The 19212-nt window shown below is 41.8% G+C and overlaps 1 protein-coding gene and 1 long non-coding RNA gene across 3 annotated transcripts in view; one reads left to right on the forward strand and one right to left on the reverse strand.

Moving 5' to 3' along the window:
• The window catches only part of KIAA1958 (KIAA1958 ortholog), a 76448-nt gene that overhangs the window by 39090 nt on the left and 18146 nt on the right, over window positions 1-19212 (forward strand). The window contains exon 3 of one of the 2 annotated variants that reach the window (XR_009726657.1): window positions 15679-17241. Coding sequence is in view for 1 of the 2 variants with exons in the window: in XM_061361247.1 (XP_061217231.1) it covers window positions 15679-16724 (1046 nt within the window). In the remaining variant the exon portion in view is untranslated. Of the gene's footprint in view, window positions 1-15678; window positions 18089-19212 lie in introns of those variants that run through there. The other variant, XM_061361247.1, reaches the window with a different exon arrangement.
• LOC133216497 (uncharacterized) lies at window positions 545-17292 on the reverse strand. The gene is made up of 3 exons (XR_009726658.1): window positions 17191-17292; window positions 905-1063; window positions 545-727 (listed from the first exon to the last, which is right to left on the reverse strand). It is a non-coding gene; the product is annotated as an uncharacterized LOC133216497 (long non-coding RNA).

Here is a 19212-nt window from a genome sequence, read left to right on the forward strand (position 1 = left end):
GCCAGACAGTCAGGAATATTCTCTGGGGTTCTGAATAGAGAAATAGCATCACTGGGAATTATTAACATGTCATTAAATGTATGTTTTTAATTCACAGTACCATAGCACAAACAGTATTAAGGAAGAGGGTGTCTCATATTAAAAGAGGAATTGCCTGTTTCGATGAATGGTTGTGTTCTGGAGCATCAGTCCTCATTTCAGACTTGGAAATGTACCTTCTTCTCCATTACCCCAACAAATAAGGCAGAAAAGCAAAAAATTGGAAGAAGAAGGGAGAAGTAGAAAACAATCATTTTTGCAAGACCATCATCATCTAGGTGCTATGCTCTCCCTTTCACTAAAGGCATTCTAAACAAGATTAAACATTTCTGTGCAAAATGCTGTGTTTTGTGATACTGGTGTATAAAGGAAGAAAGTAAGGACTCTGATAGTTCAGCTATCTTAAAAACATGGAAGCAACAAAGGAAACTGGACAAATCTGTAGTGAGCATCACTTCATTTTTAGGAAACAGGAGATTATTAATGTAGTGGGTGAGTTTTCTTCGTGTGGTCTTTGCAATTGCTTTGTTTAATTTGGAGCTATTTCCGTTTTAGGATTTGTGAGTCTTTAAGTAAGAAAAGAGAGCTAAGGCAGGATCAGATTGGGATCTGCAGATGAGATGCAGCACAACAGCCATAGACACTCACCCTGGAAAGGCCTCAGACCTGCGCTTTTGTACTTTGGATGCTAGAACAGAAAAGGAATACAAGATTTGGTGGTTTAGGTCAGCATAGTTTCTGAGAGGTTTTTCCCACTTTGGATGAGGCTGGTACTTGAGTAAATACATTTACAGAAAAACTATTTATGTATTCAAGGCCAGAGTTTCTAATAGCAGCAGTAAACTTTGGGAAGAATTGTTTTCACCTGTATCCATAATGGGAGCATGCCATTTTTGCATGGGCTGTTCTCTGAAGCTAGCACACAGTCACTTCTTACATCTCCCATTTTCTTCATATGTAAATTATTATCCTCTTAGTGAGACTTGTTCTGTCATGCCATCTTCTTTTTGTGCTGGCAGTGTGCCTACAACGTATTTGAGCATCAAACAGACCAGTAAAAATTTCTGAGTGTGTTTCCTGTCTATCTAAGCAAGATAACAACTTTGAATACAGAAAATCATGTTTGATTTTTCCAGAAAGCAAAACAGAAGCATGCTGGTAGATATTTTGTCATGACTGGCAAAGCACTGGTGCTTGCTAAAACATCCAGATCCTGGAAGCATTGAAACGTGCTGGAATACATCTTTCTTTGATAAATTATGCTTAAGTGAATCACAGAATCACATGGAAAAGTTCTCAAGATCATCTAGTTCCAACCCCCCTGCCATGGGAAGGGACATCTCACACTAAACCATGTCACCCAAGGCTCTGTCCAGTCTGGCCTTGAACACTGCCAGGGATGGGGCATTCACCACTTCTGTGGGATGTTCCAGTGCCTCACCACCTCCATGTCCACGCTGATTGCAGGAAGTGTTGAACTAGGCTATCAAACCAGAACCTCGAGAGAGAGAAACTGAAATGTCTACTGCCGCAGAAAAAATTGGACTGATATCAATGCGATCAGACCAAAGCTGTTTAATACAAAGCATCTATCCTTTTTATACTATTGTCTGCATATGCTTACAGTAGCTTGCTGTATTATATTCGGATGCATATTCTTGTAGCACACAACAACTACGGCTACATATACAATAGCTCACTGTATTATATTTGGATACATATTCAATAGCTTGCTATATTGTAATTGGATACATATACAGTAGCTTAGTATATTATGCTTTGATACATATTCTTGCAGCACACAGCAACTAGTATACAATTGGTCCAATAAGCGTATGGGAACTTAACCTTTAAAACTTGCTAATAGTTCACTATTTTGTATCTTCGCACATCCCAGTTTCTTCGTATCTTGCTTGCACTGTTACTTTTGCTTCCTTACATCCTCCTTCATCCTCGATTCATGTCAAGCTCCACATAGGCACTTGCTGACTTGGGAAAGTGGCCATTCTTTGCTAAAAATCCATCCACAGTCTTTCTTTGATGAACCTTGCTAGGGCACTCCACAGACTGGTCACACAAAAGTTGCTTTCAACATTGTTTTTTCTGAACAGCTTGAATGTGTCTAGTAGCCTCTGTAGGATGTGTGGGCAGAGCAGCATTTTGATTTCCCAAATGAGTGCGTTTGGCTGGAGCCAAGCAGTGTTGCCCTGCAAAAACGGTAGGATGCAGCTGATCACTTGAACTTCGTGATCCTGGCTGCCACTGAATCCTGCCCCTGTTGGAAGCTGGGAACAGGGTTTCTTGCATGCATATCATGTAAAAATTGGTGCTGAGGACCTTGTTGAGTCTGATGAAAGCTTTATGTTACGTTCTTAGTTATACATTGACCATTAAATGTATTGGCTGCATCTTACTTCTAACATACACCTGTCGCTCACATTAATTAAACAGTAAGTGCATACACACAGAGAAATACTGTGTATGTTCCTGTTGATTAAACTCAGAACGACTGGCACGGACACTGTGGTCTGTTGTTGCTTTTCATTAACTAGGTCTTCATAATGAAAACACCACTTGAAACCATACAGCTATGGATTAATAATACTTAATCACTTGCTTGCTGTGGGAGAGTCCTTGGGTGGGAGAGAGAAAGGGAGTAAGAAAAAAAAAAAGCTGTTTTTTTGTTCAGAGAAGGGAAAAAATGATTTTGAGCTATTCTGACTCAGGTCATGTCACCCCAGTGCAAAGCTGAATATGCCATATTACTGATTTTTTTTCAAGCAGGACATTCCTGTACTCAGAGATCAACCATGTGAAAAATTCATCTCTGATCTTTGAATAGCTTGCTTTAGCTTTCTGTTTATACACTCACCTCTCTCCTAACTGGGTGTCTGCCTCATCTCTGCTTTACTGCTGCGGGTGGTCAAGGATAGTAGTATGAGTGAGACACAGGGATGGTTTTGTATAGGAATAATTTAATTTTGTCCACAACTTGTAGCACCCTTCTGATTGTGGTGAGCTCTATCCTTCAGTCATGTGCAAGTGCCATATTCCAGGGATTTTTCACTGTCATTGACTCTTGGTAAATGGAGTACTACAAGTTCTTTGGGACTTGCTCTCTTACTGACTATACATCCAAGAAAACAACAGTCAGAAAAACTATTATTGGCATTACAGTGCAGCATTCATACCTGGATGCTGGTATATGCTTTGCTTTTTGCTCACAGATTTACTTCTTTCTTTTTTTTTTATTCTGTCTGTATAGTGTCTTTTTGCTTGTTTTCCCTCTTCAGATTTGAGATCACCCTTAGAAAACTTAGTTTGACAAATAACTCATCCCATTTACCATTCACTTGTACAGTTGTTAAATACATTAGACTGGTTATTGTGCTAGTGTGTAACAAAATAGACATATATATGTATAACATGCATCCATAATTACATCCACTAAATTACATCCCATGTCACCTCTTACATGAATTAATTGGTGTCGGTTTTGGTACCAAACTCATTCAGTAGCAGGGGAACTGGTTGTTCATATCCCACAGAGAAGGACAAATTATTTTTATGGAAATAACAATATAATCCCAACAGAAAAATTTTGACAACATAATTACAGAAGAGAAATAATAACAATATTCTGAGTGACAAAATGGGGGGGGGGTGTGTGCTTTGTCTCTGTATACACAACTTGAAAAAATAAATGAAATTACTCAATTTATTTACAGAGACTTTACTTAAGAAGAGCTGCAAAATGTGACTAAATCTATTCATTTAAACTATGATAAAGTAAGTTTAAACATTTATTCATGAAATAAACTAACTGTGCCATGAACAACAGCCTGATTCCTGGTGAATGTGCATTCCTTATCTCTTCTCCTCTCTGTACAGAATTTCCAGCTGCTCCTTTCCAGCCTTTTGGGATTCCTTGTCCTGGCAAATGCCAGGACATGCCGTGGCTACTCTGGAACAAAGTGTGTGCACTTTTTCAGCCATGGTGTGTGAGCAGCTGCCTGGCAGAGTATCTAATGTCTGAGGTCTGTGGCCTTTTCTGCACTTTGAGATGTGTTCCTGTCTCTGTCCTCTGCCCAGCTGTTGATTCTCCCCCAGTCTTGTAGGACCTCTACATCTTTGGACTTCCACTCCTCCTTAATATGGTGAGAGTTGTGTTTGCAAAAGTTAAAGTGAAATTTAAAGTTGACTTTTTTCTGGCATGCAAGGAGGAGAATACGCTCAGGACAGGTTGAAAACAGGAAGGCAGGCAAAAAATCCACCTTAGGAGCTGTTTGACTCTCAAGTGCTGCACTTCATCCTCTCTGGAGATTCGTGTAAAGAGCTTGTCTTTGAAGTCTACTCTGACCCAGTGAAGACAAAGGAAATATGTATGTTAGAAGTGTGCACTGAAACTAGTTAGGCAAGGTTGTAAATTGTGAGCTCTTCATAGAGTTGTACCCCTCATAGGTTGCTTCACTCATACTGGGGAATATACAGTGTGGAAATGTAAAAGGAAATTGGTCTGGTTGAGCAAAATCACCAACAGAGTATCTCAGAAATAAAACTGCAAGCTCAGTAAGAAGGCAATTTGAGTACGTTACTAAATAAAAGATGGGTGTGAGAGAAAAGGTGCTGAAATGCAGTTCTTTGTGATGCGTGTGCTGAGATCTTGTTATCAGAAGTCAGTGGCATGAGCTCTCAACACGTTTCCTATTACCTGCAGGAGGTAGTTCAACCAGAACAGAAAAGGGTACCTTTTGATTCACTACCACTGGCACTTTAATAAAATAAAGGGAGAAATGTCTGCAGTCTCTAATAAGCAATATATCAACTAGCGCTGTCAGCCTGTGTAGAGAGCTCTACAGCATGATTTATTATCTTAATTACAGTCATGTGGGCCTCATGCTCTTAAGTCTGAAACTGCTCACATTCTCAGCGTGATTTAAGAATATGCTTTGGCCAAGACTTAAAGTACAGCTTATTATGATTAATGTAATAAAATATTTATTACATACTCCTTTCCTTTGTTTCACTACCCTGCTTAGACTGCCTCATTCTGAATCAGTAATATAAATTAGATTTAGATGATTAGGATCCTCATCTGTTCTTAATCTGTCTTCAGTGTTGTTCTTTTTTTCACATCCCTTTGTTCTGATTTTCCCTTCTCTCCCCCTCATCTTTATTTCCTTCCCATACTTCTCAGCTCTGCCTCTCAGCTGCTGTCTGGAGTGAATCAAAGGCAGGCAAACTTCATAGCCCTGTCTCATCCCCTCGAGACTTCTTGCATTGCCTTCTCAAGTATTAAAGTTGCTTCTTAAATGGAGTATGGCTGAAACTGGTGGAAAGCTGCAGCTGAGAACCCGCTAAGCCTCTGGTGATGTGGGTTAGCATGTAAAGAGAATACTGAAATGTAAGGGGTACATGTTTGTGTCCCATTTCTCATTCTTCTTCCACAGGGTCTACAACTGCAAACAGGCATAAAATTCTACTTACCAAATCTTATTAAATGCTGTTTAAATCTGTACCTGTGATTTTGTGCAGAGCAACCCACTAGTTAAATTGCTGCCTGAGCAATCAGGACTTGCGAGATCTGTTTACACATGTTAATCTGGTTTTCTCAGTGTGAGCATGTACAGGTAGAAACCTTTTGGAAAACGTAGCATTGTTTTTTTCTTATGTTAGAAATAAGAATTTGCTGTGATAATTTTTATGTTTCCCTTAATGCTTCACTAATTTTTAAATGATAAGCTAATTCAACACAGGAGGTGTTTCTTAGATCTTTACTGTCATTTTCTTCATAGTTTTGATTTTTCCTTCTTGTTCTTTCTTTTAGCAACTTTTTAATTGAGTTGTCTTATACATACAAATGTCATTCAGTTGCACCACTCTTCCACCTTCTAAACATGCAATGACTTAGTCCAGTTGATTTCTACATTTCTACATAAGCATACACTTAAATACAGGGACCTCAATCCAGAATTCACTTAAAATATGCTTTGGTGAGTTAGAAATTTATTAGGGGAAAAGCAGGCATTCTGCTGAGGGTCTGTATGCAACACCTTCTGGACTGGTGCCAAGCCAAGTAAGTCCTCTTGGAAAATGAGTGCATCGCTTCTGCTGTACATCATCCAGTTCCACTTGTCAGGGTGGGTTAGACAATCACTGACATACCCCTTTAATTCCTTCTGCCACACATCATGAAGTAAATAACATGCTTTGAAAGGACATTATTTCATTGTATTGCTAAAAACTCCTGGGTAAAAAAGATTTTTTTACCTGAAGAAAATAATAGGCAAAAAACATCTCTTGTCTTTAGCCTTAAAGTGAAATCAGGATTTTGATTTTTCTAAGTGGGGTTAGCAGTAAATTGGTTGGAAATTATTAGAAAATTATATGGCTTAACAGAAAGCTGCATGCTCAACATAAAGATGACATTTGCTTCACATTGTTCATAGTGGTTTGCCACTTAATCAACACAACCAGCACTCCAACAGCAGTTGACCTGCTTTTTTTAACCCAAGCTCTGGAAGAAGAGCAGTTACATGTTAGAAGTGAACATAGCTGAAGGAAGTTTAGTCAGTTATTTTGAAAGGAAAGGGGTTTCACATCTTTTTGAAAGTTTTCTAATATTTTCTTAGGTTTGCAATATAGGAAGCTCCAAGCATGGCTTTTACATCCTCCACCTCTATGAAGAGTTGGGTACCCGAACCTCAGTCAATTATATAAGGGTGCTAAGGATTTCTTTTTATAAACCTTCTGTAAAGTTGATAGCTAATACAGAAATGAGAGAGGGATAAGGCAGAGCAGATAGACCTGGAGCTGGTTCCAGGCTTGGTTATGGTAGAGGTGACCAGGTGTGAGCTGAGTATATTTTGCCTGGACATCACCTGAGTACCAAATATCTTGTTTCTCCAGTGCTGTTGCAAAATATCTTCAGCTCCTGCTGTTTTCAATGCTGTGCCCCAGGGAGCAGCTTCAGTGTCCTGCTGTCAAGTGTTGCAGTGCTGGAGCTGTTTTTCCTGGGAAAGCTGGAGTTGGTGTATTTGTTCCTGCCAAATGGAGGTGCGATCTGGGTAAATGTGAACCGAGTAGCCCCTCTGTCAAGGTACAGAGGAGACGTATCCCATTTTGAATTGCAGCATTTCACACCAGTGTGCATTACAGGACAGCTTCAAAAGGAGACAGGAAACTACACAGGCTCATACCCCAGAAATACCACTTTACATAAGTGTTCAGTGGAAGAACTTGAGCCATTGACCACAACTCTTTGTGTGCTTCCATCCAGCCAGTTCTTTATCCGCTGGGTATCCTTTTTCCTTTGACAGAAGCTAAAGCTTTTTAGAGTCATAAAATATTTCACTGATAATTTTGTTGGAGGAGGTGAATTGATGAATTGAAGCATAATTTGGTTTTGTCAGAAAACATAACATCTTTAATAGATTTTAATTTCTAAATTTCTATCATGCTACTGATTTTACTTGCTAATGAAAGCCTTTTCTGACAATGTGAAACTACAGCAAGCTCAACTTTATGTAGTAGAAGTAGGGAACTTGAACTGTTAAACAATATTTAGTAGCAGCATCAGATGGGTAGGGCAGAAATTCAAGAAGTAGTGCAGAAGCATGTTCTTCTGCTCCAGGAATCTGCATTTAATAAGTTAATCCTTTGATCCTGTATTGTTGAGAAGCTGTTAGATTTAAAAACCTGATGAAAGTTACTAGGCAGTCATAGGGTTTTCTCCCCCTCTTTTGACTCTGACTCACCAAGCCTAAGCTTAAGTATCATTATTATAGCATAGAAAGTGAATGTTATTTGGTCTTAGGACTTCCTAAAGAAATGGCTATTGTTTTATATGAAATAATTACATTAAAACATATGTGTTTTTTACTTAAGCCTTTGACTCTTGATCATGTGTAGGCATTGCCCTGAAGAAGTTACTCTGTACCAGACACTGCCAAAAATATTTTTCTTCAAGTGTTTAGCTCTCCCTGTCTCTTAATCTCAGGGTGTTTTTGCAAATGCTCAGAGGCACTTCTGCCAGGGAGACCTCCTTCTCTTACCTTCACCTTTGCTTTTTGCCAATGACATGGGAGAATGGCTTCACCAAGTTATTCCTGTGATGATACAGTGAAAACCAGCTGTCAGCTTTCTAAGTTGTGCATGCAGAAAGTGGACTGAGACTTTGGGATGCTGTGGCATGCAACAGTGGCATTCAGCTGCCCCTGACAGGGGACCTATAGCACTGCTTCCAGGAGGGCATGTTTGTCAGAGGGTCCCCCCAGCCTTTCACCACTATGATTTGACCATACCTTCCTCTCCCTTGTGCAAAGCTGAGACCTCAGCCCACTGCGTTTGTTGACTTAAGAATGTTGTTTGCCTGCAGATTCTTTCTTGAAACAGGAGGGGACAGAAGAAAAGAAAGGTAGAAGTAGGTGATGGTTCACATTACCTGTTTTAGTAAGCTGCATATGGCTCATAGACTGGGTATCGCTGTTTATCAATAATTGCAGAGCGGGGGCAAGAAACAACCTGTAAAGTGCTGGGGAGTGGAGAGAGAGCACTTAGCTCCAGTGTGGAGATACATGTGTGTGGTTAAGTAGGTTTTTTCACGTGAATGAAGGTGTTTTGGTGGAAGCAGGTCTGCTGCATAAACATTTTCCTAGTCAGAACACAAATTGGGCAGAGAGGACTTTGGCTGGTGACGTGATTACCACCAAAACCCACACTTTACTTTTAAGTATGTCTTCTGAGATCTCACTGCCTACCTTAAGCAGAGTTTAAGACTGTTTGCAGTAATAGCTCAGGTTCGTGACTTCCACTAGTGTTACAAACACACTCTGAACATCTGTCTGTTGTGAAAGCAAGTGCCTTTCCTCTGGCAATACATAATTACAGAGGTTATGTCCTTTTCAGGGAGTCTGAGTGTGTGTATATGCGTGAGCTGAAATTAAACCAACCCTGAGTTTGATAACTCTGCTGATAATATTAAGTCTTGGCTGTGTTAAGATCAGATTATGAAAAGATCAGAAGACAGCTGTTGCTCTGTGGGAGGGATCATTCCATGGCAGTGGGCTAGCCTGGGACAATTGGTTCCCGCTAGGTTGTCTGTTTAATCTCTTTGCTGCATTTAAACTTGGACATGTAAACCACTTGTCAGTTTTTCAAATTCTTAGTTGGGAGTTTACACCAGATCCCACAGTAGGGTGGGTTTTACTGGTTTCTGACACATTGTGGGTTTTTTTTTTAAATGAAACTCCAGTGTGGGATCAGATAGGAAACAGAAGTCATCCACCCAGCTCCTTTGTGCAGGGATGCAGCTGAGGGGTCAGGACCTCAGGAAATGCGTAGCAAGTCAATTTATTTTATATGTTTCTGCACCTAGTCTGTAAAACAGCGGTAACAGCACTACCAACTCCAAAGGCTGCATTATGACAAGGAAAAGGCATTAAGGATAGCTTGGCTTTGTAAGATCAATGATGACAGTAACTTTTGGTTGGTTGGTTCAGTCTACTTTACTAGCCAAGACAAATTAGACCATTAAATGAGAGTTATCTGTCTTCCTACAGCCTAACAGCAGACACCTACAGAAGACTGTAGGAAAGGTGCAAGCATATGTGACACATCTCCACTCTCCTGTCTCAGGGCCTTCCTGATACAGAGGTGTTCTCTTCTATTGAGGAGTGCTTTGTGATTTTTTTCTGTGCTCTTCCCCAGTTTTGGAAGCCATGCACACTGAAGAGTTGGACAATGATCCTGTGAGCAGTAGTCAAGGAGCTAACGTGGAACCTCACCTGTATTTTTAGTTTCCAGCAGGACTACAGAAAATGAAAAAAAAAAAAAAAGAAAAGAAGTAAGCTCTGGCCAAAAGAGCTTTTGGTCTCTACTCAGCAAGATGCAGCAAAGTGAGACCAAGCAAGCATCTAGGAGCTGCCACATTGGAAATGTGCATGGAATGAGAATTTTTAACAATTACACTTTTCTTTTTTTTCTTCACTCGGGGGAGTTGACCTATGAAGGAGACATTCCCTCACACCCTCTGCTCCCCAACCAGGCTATTTACAGTAGAAGTAAATTCTGGGAATGTTGAAGATCTGCAGTATCCATTCAGTGCCCTTGAAAGCACCCTGCTGCTTTTGCTGGGAACCAGCTTGTTGCTGCATATGCTTTCTGTGGTTTGCCTGCGGCCACACCACCCTGAAAACTACAGATCTGGGAAGCTAAGCAGGGTCCGGCTCAGGTCTTGTCTGAGGCTAAACAACTATCTAAGAATACCACTATGAGATTTTTCCCAGGGATGGACAGTCATAAGTGGCAGGGTGTGTGGGATCGCATGGGCAAGCTCCTAGTCCTAGTGCTTTGGAACTTCACTCCTGAACAAATGCAAAATTTGGAAAGATTAGCAGAACGCTTAAACAAGGTGTGCTGTTGTCCTGGCAATATTAGAGAGGGACAACTTACTGCAGTGTAGGCTTGCAGTGTAGGCTTGGCCTACACCTTCAGAGCCCTGTTCTGTAAGGAGCAGGAGAAAGATGTCTCTGGATCTGATGGCAAAGCAACAGACAATGCAGCTGCTAAAACCCCAAGCACAGCAGCTCCTCTGTTTCCAGCGACAAGTACATCAGCTACAGTCTCCCACAGCATCCTCACAGCTAAATTGAGGAAGTGTGGTCTGGATGATCGGGTAGTGAGGTGGACTGTGAACTGGCTGAAGGAAAGAAGCCAGAGAGTTGTAGTCTATGGGGTGAAGTCTAGTTGGAGGCCTGTATCTAGTGGAGTGCCTCAAGGGTCGGTACTGGGACCAGTATTATTTAATATATTCATCAATGATTTAGATGAGGGAATTGAGTGTACTGTCAGCAAGTTTGCTGATGACACTAAGCTGTGAGGAGTGGCTGACACGCCAGAAGGCTGTGCTGCCATTCAGCGAGACCTGGACAGGCTGGAGGGTTGGGCAGGGAGTAACTTGATGAAATATAACAAGGGAAAGTGTAGAGTCCTGCATCTGGGCAGGAACAACCCCAGGTTCCAGTATAGATTGAGGAACGACCTGTTAGAGAGCAGTGCAGGGGAGAGGGACCTGGGGGTCCTGGTGGACGACAGGGTGACCATGAGCCAACACTGTGCCCTTGTGGCCAAGAAGGCCAATGGCATCCTAGGGTGTATTAGAAGGGGGGTGGTTAGTAGGTCGAGAGAGGTCCTCCTTCCCCTCTACTCTGTGCTGGTGAGACCTCATCTGGAATATTGTGTCCAGTTCTGGGCCCCTCAGTTCAAGAAGGACAGGGACCTGCTGGAGAGAGTCCAGCGCAGGGCAACTAAGATGATTAAGGGAGTAGAGGATCTCCCTTATGAGGAAGGACTTAGAGAGCTGGGTCTCTATAGTTTGGAGAAGAGGAGACTGAGGGGTGACCTTATTAGTGTATATAAATATATAAAGGAGGAGTGTCACGAGGATGGAGCCAGGCTCTTCTCAGTGGCAAACAATGATAGAACAAGGGGTAATGGGTACAAACTGGCACACAAGAGGTTCCACTTAAACTTCAGAAGAAACTTCTTCTCAGTGAGGGTGACAGAACACTGGAACAGGCTGCCCAGGGAGGTTGTGGAGTCTCCTTCTCCGGAGACAATTCAAAACCCGCCTGGACACGTTCCTGTGTAACCTTATCTAGGTGTTCCTGCTCCGGCAGGGGGATTGGACTAGATGATCTTTTGAGGTCCCTTCCAATCTCTAGCATACTGTGATACTGTGATACTCAAACCATGACACGCTCCCATCTCAGGACAAGAGCATTCACTTTCAGTACCCAGATCCAGATATGAACTTGTACGGTAACAGTTCTCCCAGCTTGTCATATCCTTACTGTAACATAAACTTTTTCAAAAATTCGCTATGATGGCACTTGAGGTGCCTCTTAGTTTTGAATTTTTAATAATTGAATTACTTCATGTAGCCTTTCTTTATGTGTCATTCCGGGTGGATTTGTGAGGAACAAAATGACATTACACCAGCCTAATCTCCTCTGAAAAGGTCACAAAGCCAAGTGGCTAAAGCAGAAGCAATCAATGCCAAATATCAAGACTGTGGTAAAGGTTTTGATTCTGTTTCTGCTTATTTCCTGTAGGCACAGTAAAGATGTGTACAGTAGATGGGTTTCTTGTACATATTTTACAAGAACCATTTTCAGGCTGCATCCAGAGAATAGTTTTTGTGGCCACCTTGTCCTGTTGTATAGAATGTATGCAAGGTGTGCCTGGTCTTAGGCACTGTACCGTTAATGATCCAAATGATCTAATTGTACTGGGTATGGCTGGAATGGAGTTAACTTTCTTCCTAGCTGCCCCATACCCTGATGTGTTTTGGATTTGTGACTACAACAGTTAACGGCGCACCAGTGTTTTGGTTGATGAGCTGGACTTTCACAGTAACAAGGCCTCTTTCTCCCAGTCTGGGTGGCTGGCAGTCAAGTCTAAGGTAGGAAAGAGGCTGGGAGGGGACAGCCGACCCAGGCTAACCAAGGGGATATTCCCTGCCCTGCAACATCATGCTCAGCAATAACTGAAGGGAGGGTTTTGTAGAGGGTGGTGAGCATTGCTTAGAGACTGTGTGGGCATTGGTCTGCTTGTGGGAGGTGGTGAGTGACTGCCTTTGCATTACTTGTTGGTTGGGTTTCTTTTTCTTCTTCAGCTATTAAACAGTTTTTGTCTTGACTCGCAGGTTTTCTGTCTTGCTCTTCCTGTTCTCTTCCCCATTCCTCTGGGGTGGGGAGTGAGCAAGTGGCTGGGAGGTGCTCAGGTGCTGATCAGTGTCAACCACCACAGTAATAGAGAACTAGATTATGAAATTAGCAGAAAACACAAAGTTTGGCAATATTAAAAGTGTGCCTGGATACAGTTTGTGTCTTCGTGGCAGCTGGAGATGGATTATATAGTTTCTTTTAGCACTGTGAAATTTCCTTAGATAAATAAGACTTTAATGACATGAAGAATTATGTCTCCTCCCTCAGCTATCCTAGGCTATAAAGAGCTGTCTTAGTTAACACTCAGCTGCACTGTCTGCTTTTGCTGTGGGTGAAGAGCGTATTCAGATGATGCCAGTGGCTTAGCTGACATCTGGTAACTTTGTCTGTTTCAGACTCTGCCTGTTGGGTCTCACTGCCTCCCTGCATTCATCTCATGCTAAGAGATACCCCTGATATTTGAGCAGTCCCAAAGGAAAAAAATAATCCATTACCACTGTGGGCTTCATTCAGTTAAAATTGACATAGCTCTCCTGATGTGGCTGGATGAGAAGCTGACCCATTCTCTTTAACATCTCCCACCTGTCTTGAGGAGTAACACACCACAGTGCTGCAGCAGTGCAGTGTTTCCGGGGTGCTATTTCACTCATGCAACTGCAGGGGATCTTTAATTCAGCATGAGTTTTATAACTGTTAGCTGCAGATATGGCAATTTCCTTTGCAGATTAAGGAAAATGCCATAACATAAATGAATGACTGGGTGTCACTGCTGTGTTGTGACAGGCTGTCCTCTAAGAAGTAGTGATTGATGACGTGTATAAAACCGAGCCATTATATGTGCTGTTTATATTGAAACAGTGCTTAAACTGTGGGCTGTCAGTCAAAGCACTGATTACTTACACAGTGTTGTAATCAGCGGTGGTGGGTGCAGTGAGCAAGGTACCAGAGTAAATGTTTGTTTTGGAGTTATGAACAGCATTGTCTCTTTTATTTCCAGCCTGCATCTAGCCATAATGAAAGGATCTATCCTATACATTGCCTAAAGCATGAGACGTCACTGTAGGCTGCTAGGAGCTCTTTGATACTGTCATCAATATTAAAACTAGTTTCAGAAACAGGCTGGTAACCTTTTCTTCTTCCCTGTGAGCACAGTTTCAGCAAACCTCAGTGCTCTGTGGCAGCACTTTTGATGGCTGCAGAAGCCTCCAAAGGTCTCATCTCAGCCCCCCACTTCTCTGTGCTTTGCAGAGTATTCGAGGACCCCCCTCAATAGTTTTCGCTAAGTGCTGTGAATGCAGTAGATGCCTCACAGTGAAGACACAGGACTTGGTCCTGGGTGGTATTACTGCCCTGTTTTCGGCAAATCCTAGGACAAATTACTCCCCATGCTTGTGTCCACATCTGTGGTATGGAGGTGATGGGATGAACTCGTCACTCTGTAGATGAGTAGAAGGGAAAACTGCCCAGCTGAGCACTGATGTTTCTGCATGTCCTGAAGCATTGCAGGTGGGTTAGAGAAGGGCCTGCAGGGCCCTCCTTCAGAGCCATCTTCCTTTCCTGCTGTATCCCCCATTTGTAGGCTTGCAGGACAGTGTAAGCACGAGCAATGAGCATCTTAGCACTGCTGCAAAGCATGGATGTGCTATGTGGCCTGACATGAGCTTGGCATGACTGACAGAGAGGCAGTGGGAACTTTATCTGGTCTCATACCTCTTTGTAGTGTGCATATTGGGTGGAAAACACCTGGCTAGTGTGCCTGTGGTGGTGCTGACAGGACACCAAAATGTGTGGGGTTTGCAATGAAACAACAAAAAAGGACTTGCTTTTTTCCTCTCTTCTGCATATTAAGTGGAAAGAGAAGAAAGAATGTTCCATTCACAATTACAGAGAATAGTCAAAACAATTAATTTTTCCTTCTTTGCATTTGCTAAGACCATTAAGGTTTGTCACATTCGTGACAGTTCCACCTATGTGCTTGTAAGCTGCATCCTAGTACAGATAGTTTGCATGTGCCAAGAAAACAGTCTTTAAGCACACACATCACTTACATGCGAAAAGCTTTTCCTTTTTATGCTTATGATTAGCCCAAAAATCAGATGTCAGTGACAACCATTGTAGTGGTAGCACCCGCATAATTGTGTTTTGATATGTCATTGATTGTAAGAACCTTTGAGTACAGCCTTATAGAGCCATAAAAAGTTTCTGTTTCCAGATTTTACTTAAAAATGAAAAAACTTGGTCACGATTATACTTCTGCTCTCGAGGTTCAGCTGTGTAATCATGTTTTCCTTCCCTATCTCCTGATGTGAACATGCTAACTATATTTGTACATTTGTAACTTACACATTCCTCTGTAGTTTTACCTGCCAGCTCCTTTGTTAGAATGTGCTGCATTATTTTTTTACTGTACATTTCTGTCTATATTTATTTAGATCTTCAAAAATGTGTCTGATTAAAGATAGTTTTTACTGTCATAAATATGATGCTTTAATTATTTTTTGTAGAAAAAAGCGTAACCAGTACAACCTCCGGTTTCACAAATGAAGCAGTTCAGATTATGCTTATAATTTGGATTGGGCCTTGTACAAAGCATTGGGATCCACAGAAAAACTGTTCATTTGTTCTAAAATCATATTGCCTCTAATCCCATTATTTTCCACAAATCTCCATGCACAAAACGATGCCCCAGTGTCATGAGGAGCTCACTTTGGTTTTAGGCCATGCCCTAGTGCATTTGTGAAACTGACTTTTTCAGTCATGTGACAGGTATGTAATGATGTTTTCCAGTGCTCTTTGTGGAATTGATTTTTTTTTTTCCTTCCCTTTCAAGGAAATCTCTTTTGGAGAAAAGCACGTTGCACAAACTCACTGCTTCTGCTTTCTTTTGTCTTTCCCGTTTTCCCTCTTCCAGACCAGGATGAGAGGGCGGCTGAGCTCAGCAGGGAGCAGAATGAGAAGACTATTCGCAGCACACAGACGGCTCTCCGCAATTTCCGAGAGTTTCTTATCTCCAAGTACCCCTCTGAGACACGGGAGATCTATGTCATTCCCTGCAAAGAGCTTGATGCCTACCTTGCTTCCTTCTTTGTGGACGCCAGACAAAAGGATGGTTCTGAATATGAGCCAAACAGCCTGGCCAACTACCAGTGTGGACTGGAGCGGTACCTCAAAGAGCACAGGTATGGATACAGTATTACAAGGGATAAAGAGTTCAAGAGGTCCCAGGAAGCTCTAAAGCAAAAGCAGATAGAGCTGAGATGTAAGGGGAAAGGAAACAAGCCACACAAATCCATGAAGCTCACCTTTGCTGATGAGCTTATCCTGCGCAAAAGAGGCTTATTGAGCCGGTACAATCCAGAAGGACTGCTGAACCTTGTCTGGCTAAACAACACTAAGGCATTTGGACACTGCACAGGCTTCCATGGGTCTACCCTGAAGTGGGGAGACATCCGGCTGCGGGTGACGGAGACTGGGTTGGAATACCTGGAGTGGATGGGGCCGGACAATGGAGACGTCAATGCCAAGAGCAAAAGGGGTGGGACAGACTCCCGGGTGTACGCCACCCAGCACTCCCCACAGACCTGCCCTGTGCAAGACTACAAGGAGTACGCCCAGAGGCGGCCTCCAGCCATGCGCTATGAGGATGCACCATTTTACCTGTCCATCAAACCCGTCGTCAACTTGGCTGCGCTTCACTGGTACAACTGCCAAGCCCTGGGGAAAAACAAGCTTGCCAAGATGGTAAAGACAATGTGTGAGAAAGGCAACATCCCCGGCCGGAAGACCAACTTCAGCGTCTACCAGAGCTGTAGCACCCTCTCAGAAGCACAGAGCAACCAGCTGGTGCTGATCTGCAATAACCTGAGCCAGCAGGCTGCGCAGTCCGTGGCAAGCCACTCCAATACTGGCAACTTCATAGTGTCAGCATCCTATGACTCCTCCTCAGACACAGCTTGAAAGAGGGACATCACCCTAACACTTCTTTCTTTTCTTTTTTGTTTCAAGCATTGAGTTTGTGCCCAATAATACACATCAACTGTGATTGTACACTATTCCCTCATAGCCCTTTCTCCAGTGTTAATTCATTTTATAAAAATATATAAATATATAATATATTTTTCTTTTTACAAATAAGTCAATAGAAATAGTTTAGTATTACTAACATAGTATTTATAGTGTTAATACAAAAATGAAAGGTACTTATGGGTTATAATATAAACACAGATTTTAAAAGGACAAAATGGTTCTCAGGCAACACAAGATAGACTGAAAATGCCATTTTTAACATGCACACATCGGTGACTGTAAAACCCCAGGGAGGCTTACACAGCAATTCTATTTTAAAGCATTTTTTGAACTTCTTATTTTAACATGACCTCCCAGAGTGGAGGAGACAAACTTACCACTGGCTGCTGCTTCTTACCTGCTGGCTTATTCTTGATCAGCAAGACCAAGAAATAAGAGATACATCCATGTAAGTCCACGAAACCATTTACATTTTTGTCTGGTTTTCGTTTTCTTTCCTGAGACTTATTTATGCTAGATGGGAAAAAAAAGCCTGAAGTCAGCTAAAGGCTATTTTTAACTTCTGTTTTTGTTGATGATTCTCTGTGATCGAAATGTTGCTGGTCTTTAGACTAAAAAGTATTGTTTTCAATTATGTGCAGCAGTATAATGGCAAAACAATTGTCATACACATAATTTAAACTGTTTAAGCATGGGTTGTTAGTACTTTGTCACTGTGCGTATATATAATGTAAAATTTAATGACTTATAGCAGCACTCTTTCATATTCTAGGGAATGCAACAGTGCAGAAAAATCCACAATCTTATCCCAAACTGTACAGAAAAAAAATGCATTAAAGACTTCTTAAGCCAGCATCTGAAGTCCACAAAAATAGCATAGAAAGTGTAATGGTAATTTCATATTTACCACTGAAAATGAAAAATCTGGATAATTTATGTGCCAGAAAACAAATTTAAGGTAGCTACACATAATCTCTTTCCATTGTAGACTGTGGAAAATGTGCGTGTGAATCTGAAGGCAGAATTTGGTCCCTAAAGTCTTGAAATAGTGAGCACTACTGTTCCAGCATTTGACTTTGCAATATATTTGTTCTTCTCCAAGTATGGAGAAAATGCTAAAAATTCAGTATTTCAGTGAACAATTGTAATTTTTGACCTTTAAGATTATGTATGGTACTTCTCAAGTAATTCAGCTTAGTTTATATTCCACTAGGATATCCTAGAGCCCTGACGAAGCTTTAGACAAGTCAGCTGGAGTGATCTAATGCCCACTGAAGTCAGTGGAAGACTCAGCTTTCCATAGTGTTAGATCTGTTACTGGGTGTTTTTTCTTTATTTCTTTACCTGCTGTGTTTCTTTATGCTTGTTCATCTTTATTCCTTCACATTCTTGCTTGTCTTTCATATTCTTTAGATCTTCAACTGTGCAGTGACTTGAATCATCACTATTTCAAAAGAAAAGGTGAAACAAATGTAGCAGATAATGAAAAATAACTCTCCTGATACCATTTAAGACCTGTTTTCTGTGTTGCTAGGATGAAATATTCCTGTGTGCAAGGGAGGTGGCCTGCACCTCACTTAAGCCTTACTGAAGGTCTGTTTTTTGGGATGGGGTAGATAGCAGATGCGTCACTAGAAGGTCTTAAGAGCAGAGATTTACACTATAATAAACATCTGTCTTCTCTGCAGCTTCCTTCATATGACAAAGCCTGGCTGTGATCTCTGTGTTCCATACACAGTAAGGCTAGTACAAAGTCTGGGTTTCCTGTGTGCTGGCTGTCCCAGGACCCTGTGTGACACAGTAGTATAAATACCAAATCTACAGCCTCTGAGTTACTGGCCACTGTATCTCAGGGCTAGGCAGTGGATAGATGGGCATAGACATTCATAGTGCAGAACCATGCTTTTGTGGCTTTGTTTTGGGCTTGAGACCAAATCATGACATTGCTGAAGTGAGTGGAAGATGTGTCTTTGATTTTCAGGGCCATGGCAAATGTGACGTGTAGGTGAAGGAGAAGGAAGCACAAAAAGACTTCAGATTCACTTAGCAAGACGGCTGCTCAGCTTCCAGGTGAGGCCAGCCATCTCATTGCTGTTTATAAAGCACTGCCTTTTCACGGCAGATACAGTTTTAATGCAGTACAGTTAAAAATAGTTTTGCAAGGCTGGTGCTGATCTCTGTGGGCTTTCTTTGCTGTTTCCCATGGAGGACTCACACAGCTGCTCTTGGTATGTGGAGTGCAGAGGATCCCATGCCAAGTAGCTACCCAGACATGCCAGGTGAAGCAGCTCCATTTCAACCATGGAACCAGCCTCTAGAAAAAATCTGGTCTCTGTTTCCCCCCTGTTGGTACTTCGCAGTGGCAGCTATTGCACGACCTGACCTACTTTCCTACCTTGCCTTTCCTGTGTGTGACATG

This window comes from Neopsephotus bourkii, unplaced genomic scaffold (assembly GCF_033783945.1).
Source record: "Neopsephotus bourkii isolate Nb327-2 ecotype Australia unplaced genomic scaffold, CSIRO-AGI_Nbou_v1 NB_1057, whole genome shotgun sequence".
Classification (NCBI taxonomy): domain Eukaryota; kingdom Metazoa; phylum Chordata; class Aves; order Psittaciformes; family Psittacidae; genus Neopsephotus; species Neopsephotus bourkii.